This window comes from Podarcis gaigeae, assembly GCF_964106915.1.
Source record: "Podarcis gaigeae genome assembly, chromosome: 11".
Lineage (NCBI taxonomy): Eukaryota > Metazoa > Chordata > Lepidosauria > Squamata > Lacertidae > Podarcis > Podarcis gaigeae.
The window spans coordinates 55913792-55933298 of record NC_139687.1 but is presented as its reverse complement, the minus strand read 5'-3'; the positions used below and the strand labels follow the sequence as shown (position 1 = coordinate 55933298).

The window sequence follows — 19507 nt, the reverse complement described above, 5'->3', positions numbered from 1 at the left end:
TTTTCTGGAACAGGGAAGGTGTAGCTAGCCTAATTTAAGTGATCCCGAGTCTTCAGTTTGTCTTAGTGATGCAAGAGTTTCCCTTCTAGATCAGGGCAAGGTTCACCTAGACCTGTGTTTGTATATCTATATCTGTATCATCTAGATCAGGATGTGGGTGGCGCTGTGGTCTAAATCACTGAGCCACTTGGGCTTGCCGATCAGAAGGTCGGTGGTTCAAATTCGCGCGACAAGGTGAGCTCTCGTTGCTCTGTCCCAGCTCTTGCCAACATAGCAGTTTAAAAGCACGTCAGTGTGAGTAGATAAATAGGTATGTCTGTGGTGGGAAGGTAAACAGTGTTTCCATGCACTCTAGCTTCTGTCATTGCACCAGAAGCGGTTTAGTAACGCTGGACACAAGCCGGAAAGCTGTCTGTGGACAAACGCCGGCTCCCTCGGCCTGAAAGTGGAGATGAGTGCAGCACCCCATGGTCAAATTTGATTAGACTTAGCTGTCCAGGGGTCCTTTACCTTTTACCTTATCTATATCTATATTTGGCCAAGGTAACATATATTCGGTGCTATCGAAAAGAAAATGAAGGCAGAATTCTACAACCTTACATAAATTATAATAAAAATTCTTAGTTTTGCATAATTTTGCTAGTTATGGGGAGGGCAACGACAAGCCAAAGAAGTAATTGAAATCCTACCCATTTTGTCTTTGGAGATTTTACCAAGGGTTTGCTAGCACACTGATTGCACACTGCTAAGCCTATCATAGGAGTTCTAAGGACTAGGTGCTTTTATTATTAAATGACACCTTTGTTTCTTAGTATGATAAGTTATCTGGCCTTTTTCTTTCTGTATTGGTGTGTAAATGTAGAATCCATCTGTAATCATCTGGCTGCAGCAGTGAATTAGGCTCACAGTATGTGGTTCCATTAACGGCAAAGATTAAAGTTGCAACTTCAGACCCATGCTGGAGTTTGCGTCAGAATGGAGTTTGAATGCAGTCATCTTTTTAAGCAAGGAAAGCAAGAACACATGATGCTAAAAGTGACAGGATATTGGGTTTTACCTCTCCTTAAGAATTCTGTTTGTAGAGCAAAATAAGCCATCATCCTTAGTTTAAAAAGAAAAGCCAACAAAAATCTCATTTTGTATAATACGTGGGATTATCCACGTTGTGTTTTGATCAGGAAAACAGAAGCTATTTAGTCCAACCAACTCAACTTCTAACTTGCATTTATATTAAAAAAACAACCCTTATTTAAATATATATATATATGAAGCAACAGTACATTAAAGGGGAATGTTTTAATCCTTGGTGCTCTTTTAGGATTTGCCCAGAATCCCTTTCTGGAATAATTTTCTTCTATCCTATTATTCTCCATATACTTGGGTAGGATTTAGGAGAAAGATTTAAAATGCAAAGACAGGATTATTTGTGTGTGTTTGCCATTTCTCTCCTCTTTTATAAGCCGTTCCGATTTAAGAAGTGGTTTGGCCTACCAAACCAAGGCAGTGTTTTAGAGTATTTTCTCCAACTAGCCTTGTGGCATCTGTGTTTCCTTCTCTTTCCCTCTGTCAGCCAGAGCCCATGGCAGAAAACAAAACAAGTGCAGCCTTTTATTTTATTTACTCTGTACTCTCAATTCTCTGAATGGATCATAAGATAGAATCATAGAATAGAATCATAGAGTTGGAAGAGACCACAAGGGCCATCGAGTCCAACCCCCTGCCAAGCAGGAAACACCATCAGAGCACTCCTGACATATGGTTGTCAAGCCTCTGCTTAAAGACCTCCAAAGAAGGAGACTCCACCACACTCCTTGGCAGCAAATTCCACTGTCGAACAGCTCTTACTGTCAGGAAGTTCTTCCTAATATTTAGGTGGAACCTTTTTTCTTGTAGTTTGGAACCATTGCTCCGGGTCCGCTTCTCTGGAGCTGCAGAAAACAACCTTTCTCCCTCCTCTATGTGACCTCCTTTTATATATTTGAACATGGCTATCATATCACCCCTTAACTCCTCTTCTCCAGGCTAAACATGCCCAGCTCCCTTAGCCGTTCTTCATAAGGCATCATTTCCAGGCCTTTGACCATTTTGGTTGCCCTCCTCTGGACACGTTCCAGTTTGTCAGTGTCCTTCTTGAACTGTGGTGCCCAGAACTGGACACAGTATTCCAGGTGAGGTCTTACCAGAGCAGAATACAGTGGCACTATCTAGATGCAATACTCCTATTGATGCAGCCCAGAATTGCATTGGCTTTTTTAGCTGCCGCGTCACACTGTTGGCTCATGTCAAGTTTGTGGTCATAATGGCATAATATGTGTAAGTGAACACAATCATTCACTGCAGTCCAACTGCATCAAAGCCAAAAATACATCATTTGGCTCTATTCCAGCCCACACTTGGAAGTTGCCATTTGTTTAGGCAGGGGTCAGCAAACTTTTTCAGCAGGGGGCCGGTCCACTGTCCCTCAGACCTTGCGGGGGGACGGACTATATTTTGGGGGGGGGGAATGAATGAATTCCTACGCCCCACAAATAACCCAGAGATGCATTTTAAACAAAAAGACACATTCTAATGTAAAAACACGGACCGTCCACAGGCGATTGAGAAGGCGATTGGGCCTGATCCGGCCCCCGGGCCTTAGTTTGCCTACCCATGGTTTAGTGTTTTTAAAATATATCTGCTGTGAAAGCAAATGAAGCTTGAGCCCAGGTAAATGGACTTCATGTGTTCATGTGTTTGAAGTTAACACCTTTGTTTTGGGTAAAAACTCATTTATCTGAATGGCCTGCAGTGAACGGAATAATTGTAAATATAGGTTTGTGGAAGAAGAATGTGCAGGAAGAGCATAGCAATGCATTTCATCATATGAACTTGGAGGTTTTTAAACAGAGGTTGAACGGGCATCTGTCATGCATCATGCATAAGGTCTGTGTGTACCTGGTGTTGCTCTCCTCCCGCCCCAAAATTTGAGTTCTACAAGCCCCATTGAAAAGAACAGGAAGTAAGAACGTAAAAAGAGCTGAATCAGTCCAAGGGCCCATCTAGCCCATTATACTGTTCTCACAGTGGCAAGTCAGATGCCTAAGGGACCTGAATGCAACTTACTTTCTTTATCTGGTGATCACTCATAGCCGAGTAAGATTGTCTTCCATAAACGCAGTCTTAACAGTGAGTCTGTAAGTGACTGCGGAGGCCAATTCTGGATCCACGCATCCTTCCACAGTGGGGACATAGGTTTCTGGGTGGGAGGTGATCACGGTGAGGGTTTGCCAAGCGTGCCTTCCTCTTAGCACGTTTCTCCCTTCCGTCCTGAGTTCAAGTGTCTTCAAAGCCCATGACACCTTTGGTAAAGGCTGTTCTCCAGTTGCAGCACTCGCAGGCCAGTGTTTCCCAGTTGTTGGTATTTATACAACATGATTTAAGATTTTCCTTGAGAGAGTCTTTAAACCTCTTTTGTTGACCACCAGCATTGTTGTTGTTTAGTCGTGACCGACTCTTCGTGACCCCCTGGACCAGAACACGCCAGGCACTCCTGTCTTCCACTGCCTCCCGCAGTTTGGCCAGAGCCACCAGCATTACCCTTTCCATTTTTAAGTTCGGAGTAGAGTAGTTGCTTTGGAAGACGATAATCAGGCATCCGAACAACATGACCAGTCCAACAAAGTTCATGTTGAAGAATTATCGCTTCATCACTGGTGATCTTTGCTTCTTCCAGTACACTGGCATTAGTTCGCCTGTCTTCCCAAGTGATGTGTAAAATTTTTTGGGGACACCATTGATGGAATCTTTCAAGGAGTTGGAGATGGCGTTTATAAGTGGTCCATGTTTCACAGCGCTCTCCCCATTTGTGATCCCCAGTGACTGAAGTTGCACAAGAGCATGGCAGTGGGGAGATTTGTCTCTCCTGACTTGAGCTGTCTCTCCCTTCCTCCCCTTTTCTTTTTGGACAGGTGTTATTTGAACTTGCCCGCTACCACGCCCCCTCCACAATCTTCCTGGATGAGCTGGAGTCCGTCATGAGCCAACGAGGAACAGCCCCAGGGTAACAAACGTTTAAGTGGGGGATACCCTTTGGCCGACTGTTTTCCATAAGGCAGATCCTATTCCTGAACGGCTTAGAAATAAACCTACCTTGCTCACTGCAAGAAAAATCCATTTTCCCTTCCGTATATCTTGCTCTTCCACTTCTGACTCTAAACATCCCTACATTCAAAAAAAGGAACGAACACAGTATGTCTGGAAAGCCAAATCTGTTTGTGCCAGTAGGTCTGTGACTTAAGCTACTTAGCCTTCCCCCTGGGTTAAGCGTGCCTGGGTCTGATCTGTGTCTGCCTGAATGTGCTACCTAGTATACTCTTGTTCCGAGCTCCCCAGAGGAAAGCTGGAATATAAGAGTAATCAGCAAGTATGTGAGTTTATGTCAAGGGTGGGGAACCTGAGGCCCAGGTCCAGATGAAACCTCTAGGTCTCTTTATCCAGCTCTTAGGGTTCTCCCTGGGCCTTGCCCTTCTCCAGCCCTGATCTGTGGCCCTTCAGATGATGGTGCAATGCAGCTTCCATCAGTCCCACCCAACATGGCCAATGGCCAGGAATGATGGGAGTTGTAGTCCCACAGCATCTCAAGAGCTATAGGTTCCACATCCCTCTAATAGTCCACCCACCCGCTTTTACATCCCAGCCAACGTCCGTCCGTACAGTCATTCTCCTTCTGAGCCAGGTTCAAGGTCTCTGTATTAATCTACAAATCCCTGAGCGGCTTAGATTCAGGGTACCTTAAGGACCGCCCAGATGAGGGTTTCCCAAACTTGAGTCTCCAGATGCTTTTCGGACTACAACTCCCATCATCCCTAGGTAGCAGGACCAGTGGTCAGGGATGGTGGGATTTGTAGTCCAAAAACAGCTGGAGATCCAAATTTGGGAAACCCTGGCCTAGACCCTTTTATCCTAGCTCAATTACTGAGAAGTGTTCTTGGTTATTTTCCATGTTGACAAGGCTCATTGGGCATCAAAATGGAGCCTTTAGGGTGTCGTCGACCCAGAATTGTGGAATACTCTTCCAGTAGTGAATCAGCAGATGCTTTCTGTTCCAACCTTTAAACATCTGCTGAAAATCCTTCTATCCCACCAGGCTTCTTCGGGCAATTCAGAATTCATCTTTCCCTAATAGTTGCTTGACGGCCTTGGGTTTAAATTTTTTATGTACTTTCCTTATATACAAATGCTATTGTAAAAGCTTTTGTTGTTCTCGATGATGTAGTGGTAGATAAATATTTTTATAAATAAATGATAAAGTAACTTCCACCATCAAGCACATTCCAAGCAGAGCGCAAGATCTCGCCAAGGAAACCTGTGAAATTGGCTGTCGCCCAATCGCAGAATGCAGACTTTGGTACAAGAATGACAATATCTGCTGCGAAGCTCTCCTGCATGTCCCACATTCAGCCAAACAGGAGTAGCGAACGGTTACAGATGTTTTTTGGGGGGCTGCCACCATTTATTTTGAGAGCTTCTCAGCAGTTTGCACCATAGTTTGACGCAAGGATATATAGGATTAGTAAGACACTCTGAATCAGACCAGAAGTCCATATTGCCTGATTTTTATCCGGAATGTACAAAGCTTGCATACTGCCACTGAACTATAGCCCGTTTCTGTTCCCTGTAATTATCCAAGCTGATCTAACTTAAGACTTAATAGCCTTCTCACTAAATGCTGGCTTTGGGATCTGCTCAGTGCCTCTTGTCTTAATCTGCATGCAAAGATAAAACTCCAAAGTGTGCATTTCCTTTCGTTTTAGTGCTCTTACATGAGTGGATTCATTGCAGAATTAACTTCTGGGCATTAATCGTCATGAAGTTTGGACATAATGCTTCGGTTTTATCTCATGGAACTTAACCGTGCTTGGAACTGGGGGTTGGGCGAGACAGGGAGATGCAAAACCCATGAATGGGCTTGTGCTTCCGAGCTTGTCCCTGTCTCTGTAACGGCAGTGGTCCTGATGCAGTCCAGGGAATAACATTGACTCCGCCCCTCCCTTTCTCCATCCTCCACATCCGGGTAGCGGTGAACACGAAGGAAGCCGGAGGATGAAAACGGAATTACTGGTGCAGATGGATGGCCTGGCCCGGTCAGATGATCTTGTCTTTGTTTTAGCGGCTTCCAACTTGCCCTGGTAAGAGATCCGGAGAGTACGCTTTGAATACATTTGCGTGAGCCTCTAAACACAGATAAAGATTTCACTTAGACCCAGAGCAGTAAAAGCCTTGATATTTGGTTAAAGCCTTCAAAGATTAATTGGGAGCTTTTTACTTTGCTGCTGCAGTTCTTGCCGCAGGAGTGCATAATCCTCCGTAAAGGCAACATATGCCGGCCCAAGCCAGCTGCTAATATTTAAAAAGGGGCTTGATGGCCAAGTTATTTACTATGGCTAAGCTAAAGAAGGGTTTCAGCAAAGAAACGCTTAAGGTGCTTAAAACATCCAGTGCTCAGGAAAGATATGCTCTATAAATAGGCAAGGATGGATTTCATTGGTATTAAAAGGTGACTTTTAAAAGTTTGAGGATAAAACCCTTCAGTTTTTTTAATGTCACGTAGATCTAGTGGAGGGGACGCGGGTGGCGCTGTGGGTTAAACCACAGAGCCTAGGACTTGCTGATCAGAAGGCCGGCAGTTCGAATCCCCGCGACAGGGTGAGCTCCCGTTGCTCGGTCCCTGCTCCTGCCAACCTAGCAGTTCGAAAGCACGTCAGAGTGCAAGTAGATAAATAGGTACCGCTCCGGCGGGAAGGTAAACGGCGTTTCCGTGCACTGCTCTGGTTCGCCAGAAGCGGCTTAGTCATGCTGGCCACATGACCCGGAAACTGTACGCTGGCTCCCTCGGCCAATAAAGCGAGATGAGCGCCACAACCCCAGAGTCAGCCATGACTGGACCTAATAGTCAGGGGTCCCTTTACCTTTACCTTTAGATCTAGTGGAATAGCTGAAAATACGTACTATCCAGATTCTTCTTAGTATATTGGGTGGAAGTCCTGTTGATGCTGTTGCACTCATGGAAGGCTTTTAATCAGTGCCGGATTTACGTATAAGCTAAACAAGCTATAGCTTAGAGCAGGCATAGCCAAACTTGGCCCTCCAGATGTTGTGGGACTACAATTCCCATCATCCCTGATCACTGGTCCTGTTAGCTAGGGATGATGGGAGTTGTAGTCCCAAAACATTTTTGTTTAAGCAAGCCTGCCCTGACGTGGGCATGCCTGTTAATGTTAATTACTGTTAATATCAATTCTAAACGTTTAAAGTGTTTCTTCTTGATAATTTTAATATTTCTTTTAAAACGCTTACAAGATTTCCTATAATCAAGCAGTATGTAAGTTGTTCAATAATGATAAAAACGCTGCCTAATTACTATTTGGCTTTCAGAAGACATCTGAAGGCAGCCGTGTTTAGGGAAATTTTTAATGTCTGATGTTTTATTGTATTTTTATATTTTGCTGGAAGCTGCCTAGAGTGGTGTGCTATTTATTTATTTATTTAAATAAATTTAAATAAATAAATATGGAAGTGCGAACAGCCTCTGTTGTAAAGCACTGTATGTTGAAGTTCTAAGTTCTGATGGTCTGATCTTAGGTCACTGATAGCCCATTCCTGCATGCAGATTCCTGCTTGATTCTGCCGTCCTCATGTGAGAATCATAGAGTTGGAAAGGGACTCCCAAGGCTCATCTAGTCCCGCCCCCTGCAATCTCCGTTCAAGCATAAAAGTGCACTTGTGGACAAGTCCTGCCCTAACGGAGCCTGAGCCAGTCTGGGACTTGCAATCCCTCTCCACCCTTTCCCATGATTTCGTAGAGATCACAGTCCACGCTTCAGAAAATGGCGAACAGACCCCCCCCCCCCCGTACCCACAGTCATTCTTCCCCTTCCCCTTTCCTTTTCTAGGGAACTGGATTACGCGATGTTGCGCCGGCTCGAGAAGAGGATCCTGGTGGACCTCCCGAATAAAGAGGCAAGGCAGGCCATGGTCCAGCACTGGCTTCCTTCTGTGAGCAACAGCGGCGGAGTCGAACTGAGGACAGAGCTAGACTACAGCTTGCTCAGTCAGGTGAGGAGAAGCCATCGCTGTCAACGGCTGCACCTCACAGGGAGCTTTCACAGAGGGCAACGCATATACACACAGTGCATCGTAAGTAGACCTGGGCATGCGCCAAACTGACTCAACAGAAAAGAGGCCCACCACCCCAAGAGCCATGTTTTGGGGGACAGCCTTCAAGGCAGCTGACGCAGTTCCATTTTGTGCCTCCTCCCGGCTGGGAGACTGGTCTGGAAACCTCCATGTCTGTTACTTTTGTTTGGGTTGTTTGGAACAAGGTTCACAAGCAAAGGATAATAATAATACAGTGGTACCTTGGGTTACATACGCTTCAGGTTACATATGCTTCAGGTTACAGACTCGGCTAACCTGGAAATAGTACCTCAGGTTAAGAACTTTGCTTCAGGATGAGAACAGAAATCGCGCAGCAGCAGCAGCAGGAGGCCCCATTATCTAAAGTGGTGCTTCAGGTTAAGAATAGTTTCAGGTTAAGAACGGACCTCCAGAACGCATTAAGTTCTTAACCCGAGGTACCACAATAATAATAATAATAATAATAATAATAATAATAATAATAAAAATAAAAAATAATATTAATACCCTGCCCTTCTGGCTGGGTTTCCCCAGCCACTCTGGGCGGCTCTCAACAGAATATTAAAAACATGATAAAACATCAAACATTAAAAACTTCCCTAAACAGGGCTGTCTTCAGATGTCTTCTAAAAGTCAGATAGTTGTTTATCTCTTTGACATCTGATGGGAGGGTGTTCCACAGGGCAGGCGCCACCACTGAGAAGGCCCTCCGCCTGGTTCCCTGTAACCTCACTTATCGCAGGGAGGAAACCGCCAGAAGGCCCTTGGCTCTGGACCTCAGTGTCTGGGCAGAATGATGGGGTGGAGACGCTCTTTCAGGCATACTGGGCCGAGGCCATTTAGGACTTTAAAGCTCAGCACCAGCACTTTGAATTGTGCTTGGAAACGTACTGGGATGAAACTGAAGTGCCCACTTGGCATCAATGAGTGGGGCAACTGCCATATGAGAGGCAAAAGAGCTGGGCAGGTAAGAGCAGCGTGTACTGAGGAATGGTTGGTCTTCCTTCACTTCAGTAGGGCAGGAATTGGGGGAAAATAATAGTGGGGGGGGGAGCCATATTCTAAATGGACATGCTTGTGGAGGGGCGTTCCTCTGGATCTCAATCACTTTCTGAAAAATCCCATGTTCTTTGAAATGCTACATTTGCATTGGAAAGTTCCTGAAGACTGAACTGTGTCTTTCCAATTTACTTATTAGGAGATGGAAGGATACTCTGGTTCCGACATCAAGTTGGTCTGCAAAGAAGCTGCTATGCGCCCTGTGAGAAAAATCTTCACTGCCCTTGAAAATCATCAGCCAGGTACACCTGTGTTTTTATATTGTAAACCAGCTCTCAGCTCCCACCTGTGCCTCCTGCAAGCTGTCTACATGCGACAGTGGCCACACTCTATGAACAGTTTTGACTGGCTGGTTTGACTAAACCAGGTTGGGGTAGCTGATGGGTCTCAAACTCCTGGTGAGTTAGGGACTTCACCTGCATGCGAGGACAAGTTCTGGTGGATTGAGCGGATGAGACCAATAGTGGGTCCAGCGGTCAAGAAGGCAGTCTCTGCACGTGTTGCAAGGGGAAGTGAGGGGCATGTGGGGCTTGTTCACATGGGAACGTAGTCCATCTAGGGCAGTGTTTCTCAACCTTGGGTGCCCAGATGTTATTGGACTACAACTCCCATCATCCCTGACCACTGGTCCTGCTAGCTAGGGATCATGGGAGTTGTAGGCCAAAAGCACCTGAGAACCCAAGGTTGAGAAAGGCTGATCTAGGAGAAGGAAAACTGTGGTTCTAAACCTCACTGCCTTGTGGGACATCTTTGGGAAAAGGAGTGAACCCTACACAAATCCCGAGTAGAGTCCCTAAGACGGTTGGATGGCATTTCCAGCAACTCCTGCAGTCAAGCTGGTGCCAAATGTCTTGCTCTGCTTTCCTTTGGACCACCTCTGTCCTTTGGACCAAGGCCGAGGGGGGGAGCAGGTCTTGTCACTGCCCAGGCTTTCATCCCAGGGAGGTCACTTCAGTGCTGCTAACACAGCAGTTTGATTGCACCCCTGGGGGTGCAACTCCACTGTCTCTCGAGACAAATGGATGCCAATGATATTGTAAACTGTCCTGTGGTCCTCAAATGGGCAGTAAGGAAATTTAATAAAAACAAGTAAGTACAGTCATACCTCAGGTTGAATGTGCTTTAGGCTGAGCGCTTTTATGTTGCTCTCTGCAGCAACCCGGAAGTAACAGAGAGCGTTACTTCCAGGTTTCGCTGCTCACGCATGCGCAGACACTCAAAATGACGTCATGCGCGGAAGCGGCAAAATGCAACCTGCGCACGTGCAGTCGCGTCCTGCATTCTATTCAGGATGCAAACGGGGCTCCAGAATGGATCCCGTTCGCATCTCGAGGTACCACTGTAAATAAGTTTTTTGAGTGTTCAAGCTGCACAGGCAGTCGCCTGCTATTGCAGAGTGCTGTGCACTAGCTATCTTCCAGCGACGAACTGCAGTCAGGGCGTTCTATTTCCTGTTATGAAGCACCCCTAAAAACATCACAACTTTTGATATGATGGCCTGGCGCCTCAGAGGGAAGTTTCACTGCTGTCCTGGAGAAACCTCAAGAGTCTTCATTACAGATAGCCAGGCTCTCATGTTCCAAGCAAGCCGAGTTGAAAGGGAAACTGGCCAGTTCTTTTACTGGAAATGCTCTGCCCATATCCTACCGTTTATAAATTTAAAAGTGAACGAGGGAGCATCAGACCCATTCTAGGAGTATTTAGCCAGGACGTAGTCATCTGTTTGTCCCACCTCCCTCCCAATTACTCACCAGCAAGTTTCAAGAGCCCGAGGCTATTTTGCCAGCGGAGCCCAAAATAAATGGCGATATCTCTTCTCCACCTCACCTGAGCAGCAGAATAATTTTTCCTAGGCTTTTTGCAGACATTTTATTTAGTCAAGCTTCTGGGCTGGCACCATTTTAAAACTTTCAGCACCCATTCAGTGTCCAGGAGGTAGGATTGATAGTCACTGTTACACCCAACTAAGTCATCAGAAGTGCTGCTTCTCACCTTGATAGCTAGGAATCTTTTAGATACCTCACCTCTCTCTGCCCAGCAACTTTCCTGGCGACTTCCCCACTTCCTTCTCCCTCTTTCCCTTTTGCTGCTAAAGAGGTGTTGTCACCTCTCCCCACATGCCTCCAACAAACCCCACCCTCACAGAATAAGGACAAGGTATTCTTCGCTCTGTAAGACGCACTTTTCCCCTCCTAAAAAGTAAGGGGAAATGTGTGTGTGTCTTATGGAGGGAATGCAGGCGGGAGGCTCTGCTCAGCGCTCCCTTTAAAGAGCCGTGTGGAGCGTGTGTGCAGCTCTTGGGGGCTTTTTAAAGGGAACACGGCTCTTGGGGGAGCAGTCTCTCCCGGGCAGGGGATGGAGGCTCCCATTGTTGGGGAGAGGCTGTGCGTGGCTAAGCAAGAATCCCGCTGGCTGTCCTGGCTTCTGGGATTCAGAATCCCGCCCCCCGTTTTCCTCTTCCAAAAACTAGGTGTGTCTTATGGTCTGGTGTGTCTTATAGAGTGAAAAATACGGTACATTCCCCCTCAAGCCCGTCATCTGACCAACTCTATCCCCCACCTCCCGCAGCTTCTTCCATATTCAAGGGAAGACTTGAGTAGTATTTACACCCATTCTTCTTTTGTCAATGTATATGCTATCAGCAGGGCGGCTGGGACAATAACATGAACAAATGGTGTGTGTGTTTGTTTTGGTCCATGCTCTTCTTTCCGCAGACAGCGGGAGCTTACCTGTAATTGAACTGGACACAGTCACCACCGAAGACTTCCTGGATGTGATCACTCACACGAAGCCCTCTGCTAAGAACTTGAGCCAAAAATACACTGAGTGGCAAAAAGAATTTGAGTCCGTCTGAACTCCACCCCCTACCAAGTCAAGATTTCAACCATCCAGATCCCAATGAATTTCTGGGAGCCAGAGACTGAATACTTAACATTAATACGGATATTATTTTTCCTTTCTAAGAGAAACGGAACAATCCATTCTCAAAGGTGCACACAAATTTTTATTTTTATTTTAAGAACTGAGAGGGGCTTTCTGGTTGTTTGCTGCTGAGCCTCTCCTCTCTCCTGCCTTTACTAATATGCAACAGAAAATATTTTTGCACTGTATTTTATGCCTGAAATGCAATTAATTGTAATAGCCTCTTACATCCACCACCAGACACACACACCTCCTTGCTGACACTTGGGATCCACCACACACTGACACCACAAGTATTTTGCTGCTGGCGCTCCCCTCTTCAGAGGAACAAGGACAATATTTGCAATACCAGAAGAGGTGGTGGTTAGTTGGACTTCTCAGGGATCCTTGTATTAAAAGCAGCAGGTGTTGAGCAGGACTTGCAACGATGAAGAATAAACTACTGGTCCTCTTTGAGGGATGCATTCTGGGATCCCATTCATCGCTTGCCTGAGTCAAAACAAAATAAAAAAATTCCTTCCAGTAGCACCTTAAAGACCAACTAAGTTAGTTCTTGGTATGAGCTTTCGTGTGCATGCACACTTCTTCAGATACACTGAAACAGAAGTCACCAGACCCTTCTATATAGTGAGAAGGTGGGGAGGGGTATTACTCAGAAGGGTGGTGGGAATGGGTGATTGGCAGATAGCTGTGATGAGCCTGTTGACGACTCTTAACGACTGCAATAGGTCTTACAGGAAAAAGCAAGGGGTGAGAAGGTGAAAAATGGCTTTGTCATGTATAATGAGATAAGAATCCAATGTCTTTGTTCAGACCAGGTCTCTCCATGGTTTTAAGTTTGGTAATAAGTTGCAATTCAGCAGCTTCTCTTTCCAGTCTATTTCTGAAATTCGTTTGTAATAGAACAGCTACTTTGAGATCTTGTATAGAATGTCCTGGGAGATTGAAGTGTTCTCCTACTGGTTTCTCTGTCTTGTGATTCCTGATGTCAGATTTATGTCCGTTTATTCTTTGGCGTAAGGTTTGGCCTGTTTGTCCAATATAGAGAGCTGAAGGACACTGTTGGCATTTGATGGCATACACAATGTTAGACGATGAGCAATTAAATAGTCCCGAGATGGTATGTGTGATGTTGTTGGGGCCAGTAATGGTGTTGTCCGGGTGTATGTGGCAGCAAAGTTGGCATCTGGGTTTATTGCAGGCTCTGGTGCCAGTGTCCGTGTTAAGTCTGGTTGTAGTATTATTGTGGGTTAGGAGTTGTTTAAGAACTCGCTTGCCTGAGTTTATTGAGAATCTAAGGTAGACGTTTCAAAGAGTATTTCCCCGTAAGTGAAGGGATCACTTGTGTCTCGGGGCCAAACATGACGCAGCCTTAGAGCTGGGTAACCTCCCAACAGTTTTTGAACATTGCAGCTGTGGGAGACGCAGCAGTGAGGAGGGGTGCTTAATCCTGTCCTGCAGGCTGCTTTCCTATGAAAGTTGACCCATTGCCCTCGCAAAAGCTGCTTCTTCCTCGGAAGAGGATACCAGGGCCATGGATTTGGCTTCAGTGGGAGACTCAGAGGCTTCCCCTATTCGTGTGTCTCTCCTTTACATCATATGATCTTCTAAAGCTAGACATAGGGCCTTCATGTCAAATTGCCCCTAGGCTGTGGAACCGCTAAACTGATGCGACTGGAACTGCTTTTAATTTGGGATTTTAAATTGTTGTAACCTCCCCTGGGGACCTGCTGATGAAGGGTGGGTAATAACAGCAGCAAATTTATGGATGATAACTAGGGCTGGGTGATTTCTGGCTTTCAACATCGTGATATATCAACCAGCTAAACGTTGCAATATACCAGTACAGTGGTACCTCCGGTTATGAACTTAATCTGTTCCGGAGGTCCGTTCGTAACTGGAAACCCCTCGTAACACGAGGCACACTTTTGCTAATGGTGCCTCACGCTGCTGCTGCCACGCCGCCGGAGCGCGACTTCCGCTCGCATCCTGGGGCAAAGTTCGCAACAAGGGCATCTACTTCCAGGTTAGCGGAGCACATAACCCAAAGCATTTGTAAGGGGGGGCGGTACGTAACACGAGGTACCACTGTACATCACGATGTCTGAAATAAGGATGGAGCAATGTAGAGGCATTGGCTGGCTACACGGTTTCCCCCACGTTATTTTTGCTGGCGCCTGCTCTTGTGATTCATGGCCCCCTGCGTGAAGCAGGGGAGAGCTGAACCAGCAGAGTTAACAGGGGCTGCAAGAATCGAGAAAAGCATTGGCTAGCTTCATGGGGTTTGCCACATTGCGATTCCTACATAGCGCGCACACACACACAATGGTTTGTGATATTTTGCCAGGTCAAATTATGAAGCCAATCTCACAATATGGACTTTAAATCAGTTTTGGATGATATATCACCTGGCCCTAATGATAACAGTTCCCCTGACCCTTAGAGCTTGGTGGACCTTTCAGAGGTGTTTCCCTTGTCTGGTCTGTTCACTCAATGTTTGTGGTTTTTTGTTTGGTTTTTCAAGTGGTTATTAGTTTGTGTTACTTTAAAATGATGATGATGAAGAATAATAATGAATGTATGCTACCTTGAGCCCTGGAAAGATGGCTAATAAGTGCTTTAACAATAGGTCAGTTAAATAAATGTCCACAAGTAACTTTAGCTAGGTTAGGGCTACTAAAGTTTATCAAGGAACACCTGAGGGGGGGGGAGAGGCAGAATGATCAGAAAAACGCAGGATAAACTTGGTCAGGAAGCAGAGCATGATGAAAGGGATAAGGACATGTTCACAAGTGCACACACTTGCAACACTGCTTCTGCTGTTGAATCTGGAGCTCCCCACAGCCACGTTAAAGGGAAGAACCAAAACAAAAGGGAGTCACTCCACTTGTTTTGTACATCTAATCTGTTTTGGCAGGTCAATGCCAGCATTGCCGACATGTTGCATTTCACACCACCTGACCCTCCTTGTCCCAGAATAAAGCATTGTTATGTTTCTGGGGATGAGTCTGTGTAATAATAATAATAATTTATTTATACCCCACCCATCTGGCTGGGTTTCCCCAGCCACTCTGGGCTGCTCCCAACCGAATATTAAAAACAATACAGCATTAAACATTAAAAACTTACCTCAACCGAATATTAAAAACAATACAGCATTAAACATTAAAAACTTACCTAAACAGGGCTGCCTTCAGATGTCTTTGAAAAGTCAGATAGTTGCTTATTGCCTTGACATCTGATGGGAGGGCGTTCCACAGGGCGGGCGCCACCACCAAGAAGACCCTCTGCCTGGTTCCCTGTAACCTCACTTCTCGCAGTGAGGGAACCGCCAGAAGGCCCTCAGCACTGGACCTCAGTGTCCGGGCTGAACGATGGGGGTTCTGATCTTATAGTTCTGACTATAAAAGAAGATAACACAGGACTCTATCTCAGTCTTTCAAACTGGGACCACAGTGTTTTTAATGAGCAAGCTAAAGTTAGCTTTGAGTACAGCTGCAGTCCTGTGCACTGTTAATCGGAAGTAAGCTCCATGGAACTTGGACTAACTTCTGGGTAAATGTGCGTAAGATTGGCATGCACATCCCACGGCAAACAGTGGGATTTGTCATTTCTAACTAACTAGTTAATTTCAATGGAATCTGTGTTGTAGTCCTAACCCTATTTGCCTGTGTGCAAGTCTCACTGGATTTGGGCCAGTGGTTTTTTAAAGACGATTGTTTTAGGTTTTGCTGTTACCATATTTATAGCTCACTCTTTCTCATCAGGGCAGCATTTCCCATTTAAGAAACAACAATTAGGGTTGGATCCTGCCAGAGTGAAGGAAAGATTTACACATGTGCTTAATGCTGCTGCTTGAAATCGGCAGTTAACTTTGCCTAAACGGTTGTGTTTTGTTGTGTCTTTTGTTATATGAATCTCTGATCAGTGTTCCTAATCTTGTTTCCACTCAGCTACGGTCTCCGTTACAGTCCTGGTGTCTTTTCCATCCAAAAGAGATTGTAGCTATAGCTCATTAAGAAACCTGCTCTTTCAGTAAAGCCGCTGCTACAATTACAGTCTAATAATTTAACACTCAGGAGCACCATAAAGTAAACAAAAAGGGCTCCATTCTTAGTTTTGCAAATGGTCCAGAAAAGCCATTTACTGCCATTACAAAAGTTAGCTCATTTTGGTGCTGTTAGCATGTGCGGGAAGGATGGGACTTGCTTCAAATTGCAATTTCATTTTACAGCTGTACTAACAAAACCCCATAAAAAGTGGGGAATTTGTCCCCATGGTTTCCCTAGGATTTTCCCTCTCCGTAAGGAAATGGATGGGGGACTCCCCCAACCCAATGAAACCTTGCAACTGTCAAATTAATAGGCCCCCATTGAAGTCTAACATCAGAAATTCATGGTCTATAGAAGCCATTATGGACCAGATCTCTGTTTCCAAGCCATTCCTGTTAATAACCCCGCCTAATTAAAACATCTGTAAAGCCCTGGTAGTTCTAATATGTGCGTAAAAATTGAAAAACAACCCTGGCCTCTATTAATGGGCTGGCAGAAGTTCAGCCATGAATATGATTATGAATGAATGGTAGGAATGCTTTAAATTAAGAATCGCTAATTAAGATGCAGCCCGGCTGTAGTTAATTGGATCAGGAGGAGGAAAGTAGCTAGCCATGGTAAGTAACCTAAACAAAAATCCCTTGATATTTTGCAATTTAGGCTTCCAGTAAATGATAGCTTGTGGTACCGTTTACCATGTCGCTTAAAAAAAACACACCACACACGTTACCATGAAGTGGTTTAAATGGGGTTGGTGATGTTGGGATTAATCAAAAACTTTGTTTAGGTGAAAGGCAAGCCTTGGCTGCTTTTGGACTCTGGCAAACAAGCAAACTCAGTTATTGACCAGCACTGTACTGTTGACACACACACTTATCACCCAGAGCTCAGAAACAACACCTGAGAATTCCCCTGCTCATAGCATCAGTGTGGGAAGGAGGTCGGAACAGGAAGGGAAGAGAGAGGCCAGTCCACTCATGCCTCAGTGTTTTCTAACAAGGCTTGGGCTTAGCGTTTATCTCCTTTTCCGTTCAAATGTCATGCCGCAGGAATAACTGAGCTATGCATTCTGCAAAAGTGCAGAAGGTGCCATGCTAGACAGCAGACAAGGGGGGGACATCTATTTGAGCTCTCCCTGCCGTGAAAAGAACAAGAAAACTGGCGTGCCAGGCAGGGTGAAGGCTAGGCTACGACTCTTCCCTGTGATTCCTATGCACAGGAAGCTACCCTTCCGGGGACAGCATTCAGATGTGATCACTTGGTGCCGTCCAGCAAAAGCTCACCCAAGCAAGTCTGCTTGGGCTCTGCTGAGGATGCCGCCGGATGTTTCAGCCTTTGGCACGTGATGGCGATGTGCAACTCTTGCAGGCTTCTTCATAGGAGATGTCGGAGGATGTGGTCTACAGCATGGGGAAAGCTCTCGCAAGTTAAGTACGGAGGAGGAGTAATTTTGCCTTCATCCCCCTCTCGGTATTTCCCTGTAACAAAAGCAGAGAGAAAATGCTCTGTCTCAACACCTGGTTCGCGTTGGCATAACACATTCCTGACATCTATGTGTTATAACTGTTCCCAACTATGCCCACTCTGTTGGAAAAATGCCCGGGAAGGGTGCCACCTTCCCAAGACACTGAAGCGTCTCTCCAGTGGTCACTCTCTGGCTGGAAATTGCCCTCAGTCCAGAGAGACCGGTAATAAGCGACCCCTCCCTTCTAAAGGAGCACACTCGCCTTCTGGTATCCCATCACAGAAGAAAGAGACAGTCAGTAGTCTACACACTGCTTTATTTACAGACTGTACGCTAAGCTTTCATCCGACATGTCTGCTCTCCTGAGCAACAAGCATAGAAGTACGACTCAACACTCACTTCACTCAGAAGCGAAAGTAACTCTCCAGTTACTGAGAACAAGCAGAGACTTCCTGTCTCATGCTCCCAGACATCACATGATGTCAACAACCATTGTGCTGCTTCTCGCAGCTGGTGAGATATAAAAATCCCAACACACTCAACCTCTTTGCTCTGCAGAACTGGTGGTGTTACAGGTGCCGCGATACTTGCTCTGCACTTGTAAGGAATCCGTCTTTTCTTGTGGCAGCACACACTTTGGAACTCCTTGACTACTGAAATCAGGCAGGCCCCTTTTTTCAGCATCTTCTAAAAACAGTTTAGACAAGCCTGCCCAGATATGTAGAACGTTGCCATATGTCTCAATCTGATTTTTATCTTAATTGTAGATTTTAATTACCGTACTTTTCGCTCCATAAGACGCACCCGACCATAAGACGCACCTAGTTTTTAGAGGAGGAAAACAAGAAACAAGAAGCAACGCAAAGCCTCCAGAGCGAAGAGGGAGGAGTGCTTCCGCTACGCTCAAGAGGCTTTGCATGGCAATCCCTGAAGCCAGAAGAGCAAGAGGGATCGGTGCACACCCTCTTACTGTTCTGGCTTCAGGGATAGCTGCACAGCCTGCATTCGCTCTATAAGACACGCACACATTTCCCCTTACTTTTTAGGAGGGGAAAAGTTCGTCTTATACTTACTTTTTAGGAGGGGAAAAGTGTGTCTTATAGAGTGAAAAATACGGTATTTGTTCAAACGTTTTAAATGGTTCTTTTAACTGTTTTTTTGGGGGGGTCAAACAATTTGAGGTGTCCGGTGGTATATAAATCTTGTGAAATAAATAAGCAGCCCATGACATGGATAATAACAAGATAACCTATGACATGCGTAAAGGTAAAGGGACCCCTGACCATTAGGTCCAGTCGTGGCCAACTCTGGGGTCGCAACGCTCATCTCGCTTTATTGGCCAAGGGAGCCGGCGTACAGCTTCCGGGTCATGTGGTCAGCATGACTAAGCCGCTTCTGGCGAACCAGAGCAGCGCACGGAAACGCCATTTACCTTCCCACTGGAGCGGTACCTATTTATCTACTTGCACTTTGACATGCTTTTGAACTGCTAGGTTGGCAGGAGCAGGGACCGAGCAACGGGATCTCACCCCGTCGCATGGATTTGAACTGCCGACCTCCTGATCGGCAAGCCCAAGGCTCTGTGGTTCAACCCACAGCGCCACCCGCGTCCCTATGACATGCTTAACACCTACCAAAGATGAGTGTCTACATCTCCCCATTTAAAGCTTTTACCTTTCTGCAACAGGCTAGATCCTGCACGCGCATGCATCCCTCTAGCTTCCACCCAGACAAGCAAGAGGCACGGTGAGATGGTGCTTACCCGTCTTCACCAGTATCCCCAGCATCCCAGCGTTCTGGGCGCCTCCCACGTCATCCCTGCAGTCCTGCCAAG

General features: G+C 45.9%; 2 protein-coding genes across 5 annotated transcripts in view; one reads left to right on the top strand and one right to left on the bottom strand.

Moving 5' to 3' along the window:
• KATNAL2 (katanin catalytic subunit A1 like 2) overlaps positions 1-12628 on the top strand; it is a 37915-nt gene extending 25287 nt beyond the window's left edge. For both annotated transcript variants that reach the window (XM_083702812.1, XM_083702813.1), the window contains 5 exons: positions 3948-4039; positions 6057-6167; positions 7932-8094; positions 9374-9476; positions 11949-12628. In XM_083702812.1, the coding sequence (XP_083558938.1) occupies positions 3948-4039; positions 6057-6167; positions 7932-8094; positions 9374-9476; positions 11949-12088 (609 nt within the window). In that variant the 3' untranslated portion in view covers positions 12089-12628. The remainder of the gene's footprint in view (positions 1-3947; positions 4040-6056; positions 6168-7931; positions 8095-9373; positions 9477-11948) is intronic.
• HDHD2 (haloacid dehalogenase like hydrolase domain containing 2) overlaps positions 12221-19507 on the bottom strand; it is a 24225-nt gene continuing 16938 nt past the window's right edge. For 2 of the 3 annotated variants that reach the window (XM_083702950.1, XM_083702949.1), the window contains 4 exons: positions 19436-19499; positions 15334-17686; positions 13434-15285; positions 12221-12645 (listed from right to left, as the gene is read on the bottom strand). In XM_083702950.1, the coding sequence (XP_083559076.1) occupies positions 17583-17686; positions 19436-19499 (168 nt within the window). In that variant the 3' untranslated portion in view covers positions 12221-12645; positions 13434-15285; positions 15334-17582. The remainder of the gene's footprint in view (positions 12646-13433; positions 15286-15333; positions 17687-19435; positions 19500-19507) is intronic. The other variant, XM_083702951.1, reaches the window with a different exon arrangement.